The 15,395-nt window shown below is 41.9% G+C and overlaps 1 protein-coding gene across 4 annotated transcripts in view; it reads left to right on the top strand.

Annotated features, from left to right (window-relative positions):
- BVES (blood vessel epicardial substance) overlaps positions 1 to 15,395 on the top strand; it is a 57,181-nt gene that overhangs the window by 18,254 nt on the left and 23,532 nt on the right. The window contains exons 1-2 of one of the 4 annotated variants that reach the window (XM_037392595.1): positions 8,151 to 8,321; positions 13,484 to 13,717. In XM_037392595.1, coding sequence (XP_037248492.1) covers positions 13,495 to 13,717 — 223 coding nt within the window. In that variant the 5' untranslated portion in view covers positions 8,151 to 8,321; positions 13,484 to 13,494. Of the gene's footprint in view, positions 1 to 8,150; positions 8,322 to 13,483; positions 13,718 to 15,395 lie in introns of those variants that run through there. The other 3 variants (XM_037392592.1, XM_037392594.1, XM_037392593.1) reach the window with 3 other exon arrangements.

Genomic DNA, 15,395 nt, shown 5'->3' with positions numbered 1-15,395 from the left:
AAGGGAAACTCAGTGATGGAAAGTTTGATGGCAAACTATACATACAGATTTATGATCTCCACTAGGATAAAGCTGGGAAAGCTGAATATATGCTTGGATGAAATCATGTAGTTTTGCCACACCACAAAAAAGGTATATGCTTATAGTAATTAAATATGTTGATGCTATGTTTCCAGCAAAAAAGTATTCTACATTTTTCAATTATTGTCAATGATAAATATAAGATATGTCTGAACACAACACACATTAAAAATTAAAATACAGTGTTGTACTGCTCATATAAACAGGCCTTGCAAACCATGTGTTAAAAATGAAACAAATCTATAGCTATTTAGACAGAAGAAAACTATTTAAATAGAAAAGGAAAAAAAGAATATTTATTTGCTGAATTCAGACATTAATAGATTAAATATTTTCCTTTCTATTCCTGTAATAATTGAATGCATATTCTTTGGTGCTGATATGTTACTGTATAACAGATATTTTTTACAGTACAACAGAGTAAATACCTTATTAAGCTGATTTGTTATTCCCTCTTGAAAATTCTTACTTTGATTACACTAATATGGATAAAAATATAATAGGTTGAGAGCTCCCAAGGGAAAGCATCATTTTTCCCCTCTTTGTCTAATTCACATTAACTTTACTTTTTTGTAGGTTTTTGTATCCCTTCAGTTTCTGCTTACTGTAATTCTACTTCTGTGTGAATCAAAAGAGTTAATTGAACTTAACATGTAAATCAAGCCACCTCATCTTGATGAATCAAACTGTGTAGGTGGAGCTTCATCAGTAGGAGTGTGTAGGAGAAAGGCAGCACAGACATGTCATCTGCGAGCCCCAGGATTTGGGGTCTCATCCCAAATCGCGGCTAGCAAAGCCCTTCTAGAGGGTAGCTTTGCAGGTGGTCCTGCTGGCAGAGGGTTTGGACCCAAATCATCACTCTTCAAGCCACAAAGGTTGTTAAACATTGTCATAGGCTGGGAAAAAAGATGGGATGTTCTCAAAAGCTTGTGGGAGCAGAAGGATTTTTATAGTAGTTGTTGTTCTGCTGTGGATTCCCAGGCCATCTTACTCAGTTGTCAGTTCTACCACAGCTCCTAATTTAAGGGATCTGTGGTGTCTTGTGGGGACAAGACTATTTTCTTACCTCAGTGGGGTTTTGAAGATAAACAATAAGAGATAGATGATTAAGAACACAGACACTAAAGTCCTATAAATGAACAATTGTGATAAAATAATGGTGGTAAATTACAGTTTTAGCAGCAAATCCCATGATTTTTGTTGTATGCACTAGTAACTCTCCACCCAAATTTGTCTAAAGCCCAGGATATACAATAATTCTCTGAGTCAAAGGTATGTTACGCTGAGAAAGACATTGAAGCAAAAAATCCAATTTCATGGATAAATGTTCTGTGTGTTTGTATAGATGTGGGAGCACCATCACCTCCTGTACCAACCACATGTTTTAGGCAACCATTAAAGCATCTCAGGTCTGTGAAAGGAGAGGAGTGAGTCCCTGTCCCTAGGCAAGGATGCTGGCTGGGTGGGGGTGAGGCACACATCTCTGTTTCGTGTTTCCCATGTGTAGGTTTTAGGGACTCTTAAGAAGCGTACAGGACAATCTAGGTACCCAATGCTGCATTTGGACTCCCAGGGGCCAGCAGTAGGACAGGGCTACAAAGGTCGGATATCAGCAGGTAAGCTATGAGATGGGTATCAAACATGTTAGGTATGACCCTGTATCTTCCCATACACATTCTTTTACACTGGGGTGCACGGAAAATAACTTATTCCGTAATAAAAGTGAGGCAAGCCAATTCACATCTGCCAGGATACACAAGGATGAGTATCAGCAGTTCCTATAATACAGCCATTGTGCTGGAAATCCTTGCTGTGCTTTGTTCATCTAACTCGTTCATGTTAGAAATCTTCAAAACTTACTGATTTTGGTTTTAGCAGCTATCCTATTTTACTAAGAGATTTAGCTTAGATAAAATATTTTGAATACTTATTTTGAATATGAAGTAAAACTGTCCTGTTTTCCTTTACAGAAAAGTTGAGTCTCAGATGATATTTTAAAGCAGATCTCCCTAGTGAGGTGAATGGGATTACTTCTTAAAAACTAGTCATACAGCCAGCACCGTGCTCTGTTTTTTTACTGGGTCTTCATTTTCTTGTTCAGTTATGGCTTTTCAAAAACATAGTGTCTTTTCGGTATGTATGTTCATTATTTAAAGAATTAATGGGTAAGTATTAGTAGGAAAAAATACAATAAATATTGATATTCTGAATTCAGGTATGGAACATAAAGCTTTTTTATATTGGTTTTGGTTTTAAAAATTATTAGTAATTTTTTTTACTATAGTCATTGCCATTTTAGTTCTGAAACTGCTTTATACATTGGTATATGTATTTAAATTAATACTACACACAAAAGCAATAATCATATATATCTGTATGTGCATTGCAATCTGTATCCCTGTTTTTAACCCTATATAATAGGGGTTGGTTTGTTGCTTTTTTCTTTACAGAACAAATAAGTATAATAAATGTTACTCAGAAGATGGTCTTATTTATTCATTGAAATTAGAGGAAAAAATGTTTTGGGTTTTTTTTTTCTGTGTTTGCCTTTACTCTCAAAGAATACAGTAGCAAGAAACAGTTGTGGTATATTATAACTCAGCACCCATTTTGATAGTAATTTATGATATGCACAGCTGAAGTCCAGCCTTTGGATGTACAAAGCAGCAGAGGTGGGGTGCACTGTAAATGTGGACTGGGTGCTCCTGAGCAATTGTTTGATGCTGACTCTTCTGAAATGGTAGTGGAGGCAGCTAATGCAGAAATTGGGTGCTTATTAACGTCTTAAAGTTTATGGTCAAAGCAAGGAGTATTTCAAAATCTCTTATTTAGGACTGCTAATCTGATGAAGTGCATAAAATATTCCTGCTTGCTACTTGGGCTACATCAACCTGTTTCTGTGCATTTGGACCAAACTTGTGCATTCCTGGTTTGCTTTTTGCTCTTGAACTTTTGTTCCTAGCATTTATTTTGGCTTACTTTCTTCCCCAATATGTTCCTTTATGGGATTATCCATTTTCTGCCCCCTCTTGGTCTCTTCTCTCTGTGTCTTTTTGCAAAGAAAAGAGATGTTTAAAAGAGATATCTCATGCCCATTCACAGTTCTTCTGAGCTGATCTATTTACCTTTTCTTCCCCCTCAGAGTCTGGAGGATTTTCACTCTCAAATCCTACATGCTTTCTGTGTCACTTGTTTAAATAATCCCATAGACTCATCTGCCTCCCCCACTTCCTCTTTGTCCTCCTTCCTCAAGAGTTTAAGTTAGATTATTTATGTATTTATTTATTTATTTTAGTTCTGCCTGTCCTTCTGGATAATGTTAAACACTTGGGGTTTAGTTCCTTTTTTATCTTGAAATAAAATTCTAAGCCTTATCAGTAATTTTAAAAATTCCTAGAAAACAGTAGTTTTTAATGATGCTAATATGCAAAGTCCTGGAGATTCAAGCCTAGACTTTGGTTCTCAAAAACAGTTGTTGGTGAATATTAAAATGCACAGCTAAAAAGGACTTCTATTGCAACAAAATATTAATTGCCATTATACCAACACCCAAAAGCACACACACATTTATACCCTGACAATATTTGCAATTCCTTTGATTTATACAGTCATACAGGCTCACAAAAATTCACACAAATCTCTGCAGAGAGAACATTGTGAGCTGCAGTTGAGATGAATTTACTTCAGGATTAGCACAGACATCTTTGCGTGATCACTTTGGACTTTCTTTGTGCATGGAAGTTGTCCAAAAAGGGAACAGAAAAATCACAGCCAGTTCAAGCAGTGCTGCCAAATTCACTGTAATGGGGACCCTTAAGAAATGGGCCGTCACCCAGTGGAGCAGACAGATGCAATGCAAAAGCACTGCTTTACTTGTCTTCTAATTATGTATAAATTAAGAGCTGCGTTGCATTAACAAGAGCAACATGTTGATAGCAACCTGAGTCCTGAACAAGAGATGTGGTCAAAATCCATCTCTGTTATTCCTCTGTTTCCAGAAAGAAGCGAACCTGTGAGGGCAGGCTCCCTGTTACTCCCTGCTGCTGTCAGCAAGCTGCCCTGGCAGGACAGTAACCTGCACTATGGACACCATGACCCCACCATAGGAAATCCAACTGGTTTTATAGCAGCTCTTCTTTTTTGGGGGTGAACCGTGTGATTTAGGTAGAACTAGAGCAAGCGGAGCAGACCCTTCCAGCAAGTCTCAGAAAAATCACTTGCAAGCAGCGCGTAGGCTTGCATATATTTGTAGAAATTGTTCACTGAGCAATTTCAAATAATGAACATACAAATTAAATTGTCAGCAGGAGACTGCTCATGCGTAATTTGGGAACAGGGATAATTGCTAAAGTGTGATTGAATAAATTGTTTACTGTGCACAGTTTAGATAACTTTAAATAGCAAACAATTTTACTCTGCCCTTATACCTCAGGATCATGTACACTTTGGATAAACATCTACAACAACTAGTGCATCTGTTAAAACTTGGATACTTTGATGGATTGTTTTAGAAGAAAGTTGGCTCCTGGCTCCAAGTTTGCAACAATCAATTACCATACTGTTAGTCAGACACTTGGAAGCCCTGGGATATGATGTTTTGTACCTCAAATTCAAACAAAGAGATAGCCCTTCTCGTATAAACAGGAGACACCATCCCTGCAGATGTGGCATGGGAAAAATTGCCTGGCTATACATCAGAAAGTGGCTGTTGGAGGGTATGATGTAAAAATGCACCAGAATGCACACACTCCTCTTAAATAAACCCCCAGAATATTAAAGAGCTGACAGAGTATTTATCATTCACAACCTCTTCCATCCAAAGTTCCGTCTAAGAAAACATAATCCTTGAGGATGCTTTCAGGCAAAACCCAAATAAATATTTTTTCTGTGGAAAATATGTGTAGTTTTACAATTATATGGCACATAATTTTAGTATCTGGGATGGGATTTGTCTCACTGAAATGTGGCACTTCTGAACTATGACAGCATATTTCATCCCACTCCAGACAGTTGTCATACACAGGATTAATTACTTTCTAAAAGAGCCCTCTTGCATTGTCTGTAGGGGGAGTTTAAAAGATAAGTTTAGAGTAGGCATCTTCTAAGCTGTAGATGCTGAGTACGCTTCCTGAAACTATAAATGGAAACATTTCATAGATCTCACCATTGTCTGAAAATAGCCCAGTCAGCTTGGCACATCTGGGATCCCAAATACAAAACATTTGTTCTCTTTAGTGAAAACTTTGCCTAAAAAAGGCTGCATGATCGGGCTGTCATTTGGAAAAGGCAGAGCGCTTGCAATTTTACAAAAAGTTACTTTATCATTTGCTTAATAAAGTCTTCTGATGCCCGGCTAGGCTGAACTGAGAAGCAGGAGAGGGAGGCTCTAGTCTCAGCTATGCTTCTGAACTCCTGCCTGACCTCTCTGCTCAGCAACATCTCCCTGCACCATCAGCAGCTCTTATTTCCCCGGCAATACAGAAGAACAGCCAGGCACCAAGAGGTTAGGGTATACTGTCAAAGATCACAAAGCAGGACGCTGGAGATAAGGAACACGACCGCGCAATTTGCAACATCCACGTGACATTTTTTACTGTGGACTATTACTGCAGGAAATAGCTAAATAATTGGAGAAAGTACTGAAGCTATCAAGAATTTAATAGCAGAAGAAACATGACTGAGAGAAAGTCTGCATCGATGAACAGCTGTAACACCATTAGACCTGTCTCTGCTAACAAAATGCATCAATTCAACACAAATCTCTGAAAACTGATCTATTTGAAGCTAACTCCTCATCAATGAAAATGCAAAGTTTTTATTTCTTGCCTGTCAAATTAATTTATATTATCAGACTTCAATGAACTTGTACTTTATTTAAACCCATTCTTCAAGTCTTTACAGCGGTTTAAGAGTAGAACATGAAGCTGATTTTATTAAACCAGCCCATTCTCCTACAGTACATGAGACCTTGGCTTAAGACAATAAAGTCTACTTAATACGTTCTTCTACTTAGATAACATTTTAGTCATCTATACAACTATAGAAAATGCTATGTTATCTAAGATTACCTATATAACTAAAGGTTATGTAAAATTACAGCCATTAATATCTGCATAGGACTATGTGCTATTATCTATATAAAATTGATGCTACTCATCGTATTAGATAAAGGAAGGCTTTTCTTCTAGACGTGGGTGCACCCCACAGCATAAGGCTAGAGTCCATCAGAGCCATGTCTACACTCTTCATCTACTTATGGTCCTCCTGGAGGGCCAGGCAGCTCAGATCCTCCCTCATTTCTCTTTCCGCTGACAGCTGTACTAGATACCACCTCCTACGTTACCCACGCAGCTTGGTTCTTACCGCCCCGCTGCACAGGGGGAATGACATTTAATCATGAATATACTGAAATATAAAGGTTCCAAGAAAGTAACTGCAATCAGGGCAAAGTTCTACACCTTCACATGGCTGCAAATACTATTAGTTCACACCAAGCTTTCTTACCTAGGATTTTCTGCACTGGGCTAAGCAGATACTGTTTACCACCAAGGCTCCCCACAACAGCAGAGAAGACCTGCAGGGTAATGAGAGAAGTACAAGGACTTTATAAAAGATACAACTAGTACAACTAAGCATTCTTCTCCAATGCATAACATTCAGTAACATGCTAGAAAATGTTTACACGACAGTCTAGATTTGGATAGGAGCTCTGTGACCAGCCACTTTGTATGCTGCTTTTGGAAGCTACTTGGCTTTGCTCCAGCAAGCATGGCTGAATACTATCAATCTCAAACACATGCTAGATGCTGTATCTCTCCTGACCATTCCCATGGCCATGCTATCCTGACTCGCTCTTCCCACCCTTTTTCCATCTCACTTACCCTGCGTATCTCAGAAAGAGCAAACACACCCATAAGAATGACTGGCTGGTCAGAGGAAACAACAGTCCCAAATCAAATCCTTTGTAATAAATTCCTGATGTATTTTGGAAAATCAGGTCTTACACGAGGCAGCAGGATTCATAAAAAACCTGTTCACATGGCACACATCACTGGAACAATCCAGATCTCTTCTCCAAGAGGTAAAGCCAAGAACAACCATTAATAAAGCTGGAGCCTCCTAGGACACATGTTGATGCGTACGTGTATAAACTGTTACTTCAAAAACAATGCAGTATTCTGTATTCTTTCCAAAAACTTAAGTAATAATGCTTTCCATATGCTCTCAGCTGCTGAAAAAAAGCCCCAAATCACTTTGTAGTTAGCTCATCAGAAGGTATTGAATGAGATTTTCTGCCTTTGCAGTCCTCATTTATCACTGGCAGGTTTGGGGATGGGTTGGGATGCCCACAGACTGTATCTGGAATGCCCTTCACCACTGGATGCTGCACATCAACATCCTGGAGATGACGGCAGGCTTGGTGGCTCCTTTGCCTGTCCTGCAAGCCTGGTGGTGCAGCAGAGGGCTGGACAGGACATCAGCAGAGTAATCCACCAACACGCAGGTGGCCCACTTTGGAAGCACATCATTTCTGGGAGCTGTCAAACTGCCACACGAGCAAACTTGGTGACATTTCTTAAACATTATGCTCATGACAAAGCAACCACAGCAGGTGCCAAGTCGAGAAGCGCGGTCTTATAAAGGCTATCTTGGCTCCTTGACTCACCATATAGGGGAAACACTGCTTGCCACCCGTTTAGGGGCACGTTCAGCTCTTCTAATTTTAACCACCCACGGGCGAGGCGAGGCGCGCTGCCCGCGCTCGGCCCGCACCCCGGGGCGGATGGGGGCGGCGCTGCGGGGCCACTCACCCCGCGGCCTTCGGTGCCCGGCCGGGCGCTGCTCGGCGCTCAGGGGCTCCCACCTGCCCGGCGACACAGCAGCTGCTGCGCGCACCCGGCGGGGCGCGCACCCAGCGGGGCGCGCTCCCGTGGCCCCGCGCCGCACCTCGCGCCGCCCCGCCCCCTGGCGGCCGCGCCTCGCCCCGCGGCCCCCCGGGCCCCCGGCAGCCCGCAGCCCCCCGGGGCCGGCGGGAGGCGCCTGCGCGCTGCGGCCGCTCGGTGCCGGCCCCGGCGCTGGCGCCGCCCGCAGCCTCCCGCCGGCTTCTGCCTATTTTAGTCACAGCGGCGGCGCGGTGGCCGTGGCGGGACGTGGTGCCGGCGGTGCCGGGAGCGGCGAGGAGCGGCAGCGCGAGCCCGTACCCGTCCCGTCCGGGAAACTTTTCCGAGGGCGCGGGGCAGGTAAGGGGCGCTCCTGCCGCCGGGGGCTGCGGGGACGGCCCTGCGGCGGGGAGCGCGGCGGGCAGGGCGGCCGCAGCGGCGCTTTACCTGGGCGGCGGCGGCGGCGGGTGCCCCGGTCGGCTGCGGGCGCCAGCGGCGGCGGGTGCCTGCGCCCCTGTGGCCGCCGGGGGCCCCGCGCTCCCGGCCCCACCGTCCCCGGGCGGGCGGACGCAGCTGCCGGGCGCGGTGCTGCTCGCCCCGGTCACGGCCCCGACGGGCGCCCGGGGAGCGGGGTCTCCGCTGGCGACCTTCCCGCGGAGAGGCGCAGCCTTGGAAACGGCCCTGCCGAGGGCAAAGGGGCAGGTGGTTTGCTTCATTTTTTAAATTTTTTTTATTGTTACTGTTTTGTATAGGCGGCGGGTCTGGTGTTCGCAGGCTGCGGGCTGAGGTGGCGCTTGGGAGGGCTGCGCCCCCCGGCGCTGCGCGGAGTGTGCCCGGGGCGGGGCGGGGGGCGCGCCCGGGCCGGGGCCGGGGCCGTGCGGGGGCCCTGGCGGGTGGGCGCGTGCGTTAGGCGTGCGGAACGGGAATGGTGGTAAGCGTTCCGTAGAATGAAGCGCGGAGTGAGGCTGACAAGTGTCCGCGGTTAGCGGCGCGTTTAGTGGAAGTTAACCTGCCCCAAAGAGCATGGTGAGCTGCATCTTTTCTTACACCGCTTTCGCGTTCACTCCTACTTCACTGTAAAAAGGAAATCGGTAACTTAAGCTGTAATTAACTCGATTACACTAGCACTGTTTGTCTTCAACTCACAAAAGCAAAGAAATTATTGACTATCTAAATTCCCTACGCAGCTTTTGTGCTACAAGACCATAGAAAAGTAGTTAGTTCTGCAGGTATTATAAAAAACCCAACAAATTCGTTGAGCTTGATTTTTATTTTTTTTCTCTTCTGTAGACTCACATTCTGTCTACAAATGATGGACTGTGAAGTTGCAGTGACTATAAAGTTATACAAACATACTCAAGCAGAACTTTGCGAAGCTCACTTGAATAATGTTGAACAGTAAAGCTGTGGGATGTCAGTGGTCCCCGTGAAGTGGGCAGTGACTCGAGTGGGACACAGTGCCCTGTCCCCTCCCGGCTTCGCTGGCCTGTTCTCCTGCTAGAGCCAGCTGCTTTAGATTTTTCTGCTATGTCTGTCTTCTGTGAGCATTGTGTAGGTATCCAGAAAACAGCTATTAGTTTTAAGAACATGTACGGACTAAGTCTTTTGGGAATAGCTTTCAGAAGTTTGGTCTGTTGTGTAAAGATGTCCTGAGCATAGAAAAATGTTGAAGTTCACTGTATTTACGTTCTAGGAATTTGTATTTTCAGTCCTAAAGCCAGGTCAGATTCATGCACAAAGAAATTTAATAGGCTTTGTTTATGTTAACCGTACTAATTGCTGATGGATTTGTTAAACGTGTCACTGAGTGGTGGGGCTTTTTTTCTTTTTTTTTTTTTTTTTTTTTACATTTGTTGTTTGGATTCCCCCCCCCCGCCTTGTTTGGACAACAAGTTGGCTTGAGTTTTCAAACACTTAGTTTGGTAAATATCAGTCTGTATGATGGAAAAAATACTAGATATTAAAACATACTCTTTTAATTATTTGTCTTATGCTCCATAAAGCTTCCATTTAAGTTGATACTTTCCCAATTATTCCAAAATGATTTGACTGTGTTGGTTGTATTTTTGTCTCCTGATATTGATATGTCTTCATGTATTGAAGACTTAAGCTTAAGACTTCAAAATGTGCTATGTTGATCCTTAGTCGACATAACCCTAAATTAAAATTTTTAAAGGTCTGATTCTGTAGTGAGAAAACTAATTTTTGGATCTCTGAGGTAGCAGAGGGTAGGAAATGAAAATCGCTTGTTCCTGTGTTGAACAGCACCTTTTTTTTTCTAATTCTTCAGTGTTATTTGACAACAGTAGGCGTTAGGACTAAAGAATTGATCTAAAATTACAGAGATGTTATTTTGAATTTGTCTTTCTGGTGTTACCTGTGGACAAACATTGTAGGTTACACCTTGTAACCCTGCCTGCCTTTATTGTTGATTCTCAAGCAGGCTCCCTAGTTGAAATTCATGGGCAGCTTTCCTTCAGAGCCACAATCTGTCCTTGAGTCATTTTGCAGATAGCATCAATCTATTTCTCCCAGCTTTAAAATACTATCATGACAGAAGGTCTTCAGCTTTCTGCTGTTTTGTGGTACGTTAGTAATGCTGTAATGTTTGTGAGTAGTAAGTTCAAATGTGTTCATGTAAGGACTTCAAGGTATTAAAGGCAAAGCTTATAAAAACTAAAAAAAAAAAAAAACCAAACAAACCAGCCCCCCCCCCCCCCAAAAAAAAAAAAACCCAACAAAAAACCAAACAAAAACCACAAGAAATGGAGGTGGCTAGTTTCTGGTTCGTGGGTTCTAATTTAGGCAGCCAAGTAGGTTGCCCAGACTTTCAAAAGCATTGACCATCCTGTTGTTACAGCTGTGGACACTTGATGGCTTTAAATGACTTGGTCAACACTTGCAGAAACATCTTCCCATTATGACAGTTTGTGGCATCAGTACCTATGGCTGAGGAGGGGAGTGGTGTTTTGGCAGGGATGTAAAAGAATGAGATTGTCACATGTTGGAGTTAATTTGCCTTGTTGGGTTTCCCCATTTTCAAATGTGTGGTGCTTTACAGCCAAGATTTAAAGAGTAAGGTAGCCTCTCTTCTTGATGCAGTACTAAATTTTGCTATTAAAAAATCAAGCATCTGGAAAGCTTTCTTGATTTGTAATCAGTTGCAGCTGAAGTTACTTCTTGCAGCCTGTTTTGATCTTGAGGTGAGTTGGTGGACTTAGAGCTGGTTCTGTATCTGTCTGTGAGTTCTGTTGGCATGTTAAGCGGTGCTTTTATTGGCAGATGGCTGGACAGTGAAAGACCGAATGTAGATAAGAGACTCTGCTGATAACTGTTTGCAAAAGATCTAGAGGTACTGCTGGTCCAGTGTAACAAGTTTATATTGTTTGAAAACAGGAGCACAACGATGAGATGTGTGTAAGACTAACACAAACTGTTACCCAGCTAGCAATTACCTTCTGTTTATGAACACATTAAAATGCCAGTCCTGCAGCTTCGTACGGGCTCGCGCTTTGGCTCTGTGTGCGAGCAGCTTTGTCCAGACAGCAAAGCTGCTCTTTTGGCTCTGTTGCTAAATTCATTCAAAAGAGCTGACATAAGACCATGTTTGGATAATGCCTGTATGATACCTGGGCCGTGAATTTGGGCACAATGATTATTGGTAACAATTTAATGTTGAACTTGTTTATGCCAACAAAGCATACTTTAATTACCTTTGTGAATAACTGTAGGAGCAAAGAGAGGAAAGTGAGCTTTTAATGAAATAAGTGAATTACGTATTTTGGTAAGAATTACATTTTTTTTCTTGGATAATAACTTCTATCCAGATATGGATAGCGCTATGTCAGTGTTAGTGTTTGATCATGCAAGATGCCTCTGCGTGTTCTGTAGTGTACCTTAGCTGTGACGGGCTCTGGGCATCAGAGAGGATCTATCAGAGGGTTGAGGTTTTCTTCCTGATTTCTTCCTCCTTTAAAAAGGTGTTTAAAAGATTGATCGATTCCAGAACCTGTCCACCTTGCTTATATCTTGTACACAGGTTTATTAGGAGAAAGGTAGTGAAAAGAATGGATAAAACAGCTCAAAATTACTTCACAGCCCAAGAAGCATTCTCAAGTAACAGAAAGATGCTGAGTGTATTCCAGTCCGCAGGAAATACTGAGTGTATTAACTGTGACTCAGAATTGTCTGCTGAGCAGATGAATTACATGACAGTTAGGAAGCACACACAGCAGGGACGTGCACTGTCTCTGCAGAATGTACTTGAATGCAAATCCTGTGGTGTTGCGTGTTACGGAGCCTGTTTGCTCAGTGATACATGCACCTATTTCATTTAACTAGACTGAAGCTGAGCTCCCTGCTGTGGCAGTGGGGGACCATAGGTGTCTTACTGGAAGCAGGGTTTTCCTGTGGTTTTGACAGCCCATCTAGGAAAAGTTGTGTTCCTCTGGCTGGGATTGTCTTGAAATCTTCCAGTTTTTCTTTTTAGTTTGTTTTTAATAGGAATTTTTTACTTTGTATTGGAAAGATATTTCCCACAGATATATTCTCAATTGGTGTGAAAGGAAAATATGCTAGACTTGCTATTACCACAGCAACAACAAAACCCTATGTATTTTTAGATTAGAAATCAGCTTTTTTAATTGTCTCCTTTTCTCCAGGAGTTCCACAGACAACCAAAGGTCTTGCAAGCTTGCTCATACTAGGTAGACCAAATGATTTCCTTGAAAGACTAGCAGCCTCTGTAACTTACCAGCCTGGGCATCTCCCTTTCTGATTTGGTAGCATCTGATCAGCTAGCAGGAGAAATGGTAGTTTTTATTTACTGTTCTCAGAAGTGTTTTGGGGTTTTTTGCCTACTCTGGTCAATGTGTGCAAGATGATATGTGGCTTAGGACACTTCCAAATGATCCCGCAAGAAAGCCAAAATTTGAAGCTTTCTCTGTTTTCAGTTTTCGTGTGGCTTGTTGGCTTTTTTAATTAACCAAACAGCACATGTTCCTCCTTTAAGACCTTCCATTCCTTATTTAGACGAACAGCTTTATGTAGTACGTCTCCTTTATGGTGTATAAACTTATTTTCTTTTTTCTTTCTCATCTAGGTTGTTAAATTCTCTTATGTATTCACTTTACGTAAGATTGTGGACCTATTCGATAAATGGTAGACCAAAATGGGATATTTTTTTTAAATTTGTGTACTAGGAACAATACAAAAAATGGAATGTTTTACTGAGCAATGACAGTCATAGTAGCTAGTCTTCAGACAGCATTGTTCATGTGCCTACAGTCCAAACTTCAAAATGTACCGTTCTTAAAACCTAGCACTTAGGTGAAAGAGATAGTAAAGCTTTACTGAACTATAGATCTAGCTTACCCTTTTAAAGCATTTGTAGATTTGTTCTGTGAATGATAACAAAAAATATATCCTGGGAAGAGAGGCAGTAGTCTAAAATCCATTTGTATGTCTAATATATTTCAGTTTAATGCTCAGTGATTATTTTCTTTTTTTTCTTCTCATTGCAGGAGTCTCCAAGATGAATACTACAGTAATGAGCCCACTCACTGTTACTCCACTAGATTTTATTCCAGACTTAAAAAATGCAACTCTTGTGCCTTTCAATGAGACTGCATGTGAAAACTGGAAGGAGATTCATCATCTTGTTTTCCACGTGGCAAATATTTGTTTTGCAGTTGGACTGGTTATTCCAACTACTCTGAATCTTCATATGATCCTTCTGCGAGGTCTGCTTACCATAGGTAGGAGAATTGTAGGAGAGATTTGCAGCCTTCCTTTGACAGAAAAAGCAGTTCATGGCCATTACGGAGCTGGTCTCTTCAGCTTGTGGTGAAATTAGAGCCCATATTCATGATTGTTGTACTCTGCTCAAGGTGTTCTTGGTATAGATGGGGGTCTGTTCTGACCCTGACATATTTTTTCTTTTTTTTTTTTTGAAAAGGTTATATGTGCCTAGGCTCTTAATTTCCCAGAAACGTAACTTATGATTTCAGCTCTGTGAACATGCCAGCTTGAATACAAGTGGACCCCACTTACTTTAGATACTTTAGATGTGACTGGCTGCTTAAAATTAATTAAATTGCAAATCACAGTTAAGTCTATGGATCCTTAAGACCTTAATTTTAGGTTTCAAGTAAGTACTGGGACTATGTATTGGCTGGTGCACTGGCTTAGTGTGTCTGCAGTAGGTGAGGGTTTTCCCTGAGATTAATGTCGGCCCACCTGTTCTTTAAATGTGGCTTCAAACACATGGCACTAGAGGGTCACCAGCATTATTTTCATTGCCTATTTAGAAGCACAGGCTTTCGGTATGGAGGGCATTCAGTGTTCTGAAGACAGTTATGTTTCTTCCACCACTGTAGGCATCTTGCAACACCAAAATTTGACTTCAGAGGAAAAACTAAATTTGGCATGCTTGAGACTGTGCAAGTGTGGTTTGATTTGTAATGCTTTTGCAGTCCCACAGCTGTTTTAAAGCCGCTGTACTTGTGTGGGACAAGGTCTTTGTGATCAAAAGAGGAGGAGTAGCAGCTCATTGCAGTGTAAGGAAGATAAACTCTACTGTATCACAACACAGAGCATGTTTAAGTATTTTAAAGTGAGAATGCTTATTTTATGATAGGACTTCTATGGTTGAGCTTACAATGATCTTCCCTCTTTTTTTTTATAGCTATTATAGGATAACTTATTAAAACAAACTGCACTGACCAAGGGTCTGAGCAATGCAAGATTTTTTTTTTTCAGTCTTGTGTATCTCTCCTTTTAAAAGCAAAAGGAACTCTGCACTTGCTGAGCCTGCCCCTTTGATCTGTAGGTCTTGTATTTTGATCAGATATGGAATCAGAGTTTTGCAAGCTTGAGGTGGCAGCTGGAAGCAGACTTAATCTGTGGGCAGCATAAGTAATAAAGCCTAGTTTCTAGGGATCTGTCCCCTTTGCTTTGATGGCCTTGCCCCACCTCTGTGCTGCTCCATGATATTGCTGCTTTTTAATATTTCCAGACCTCATACCCTCCTTTCCCTTATAATCTAATTAACCAGCTGATCAAGAGTCACCTTATTTTGATCTTTCTGATCTGTGTGTAAATGGTGCCTGGCCAATTAACAACCCAGACAGAATAGGTAATACTAATTTCATGAATCATCATCTTCAAGGAGAAAGGGGAAGGGACGCTAATTTGGTACCTTGTCCCTTATTGTCTTTGCACAAAACTTAAGGGAAAACAGATCTGTGACCTCTACAGCTCACAGTTACCTGGGAGAGGCTCACTGTTGCATAATCATTTGATAAGTATTGTCTTTGTAAGCTAGAATAGAATCCTTAAAGAGAAGGCGTGCTGTATGATCTAAAGCAAATGTCACTACTCAAAGTAAAGCAGCTAAAAAAAAAAAAAAGAATAAGCATTTGAAATTTCCTCTTT

Source organism: Falco rusticolus, chromosome 6, assembly GCF_015220075.1.
Source record: "Falco rusticolus isolate bFalRus1 chromosome 6, bFalRus1.pri, whole genome shotgun sequence".
Taxonomy (NCBI): Eukaryota; Metazoa; Chordata; class Aves; order Falconiformes; family Falconidae; genus Falco; species Falco rusticolus.
The sequence above is the reverse complement of the archived record's forward strand: the minus strand, read 5'-3'. Positions and strand labels throughout refer to the sequence as shown.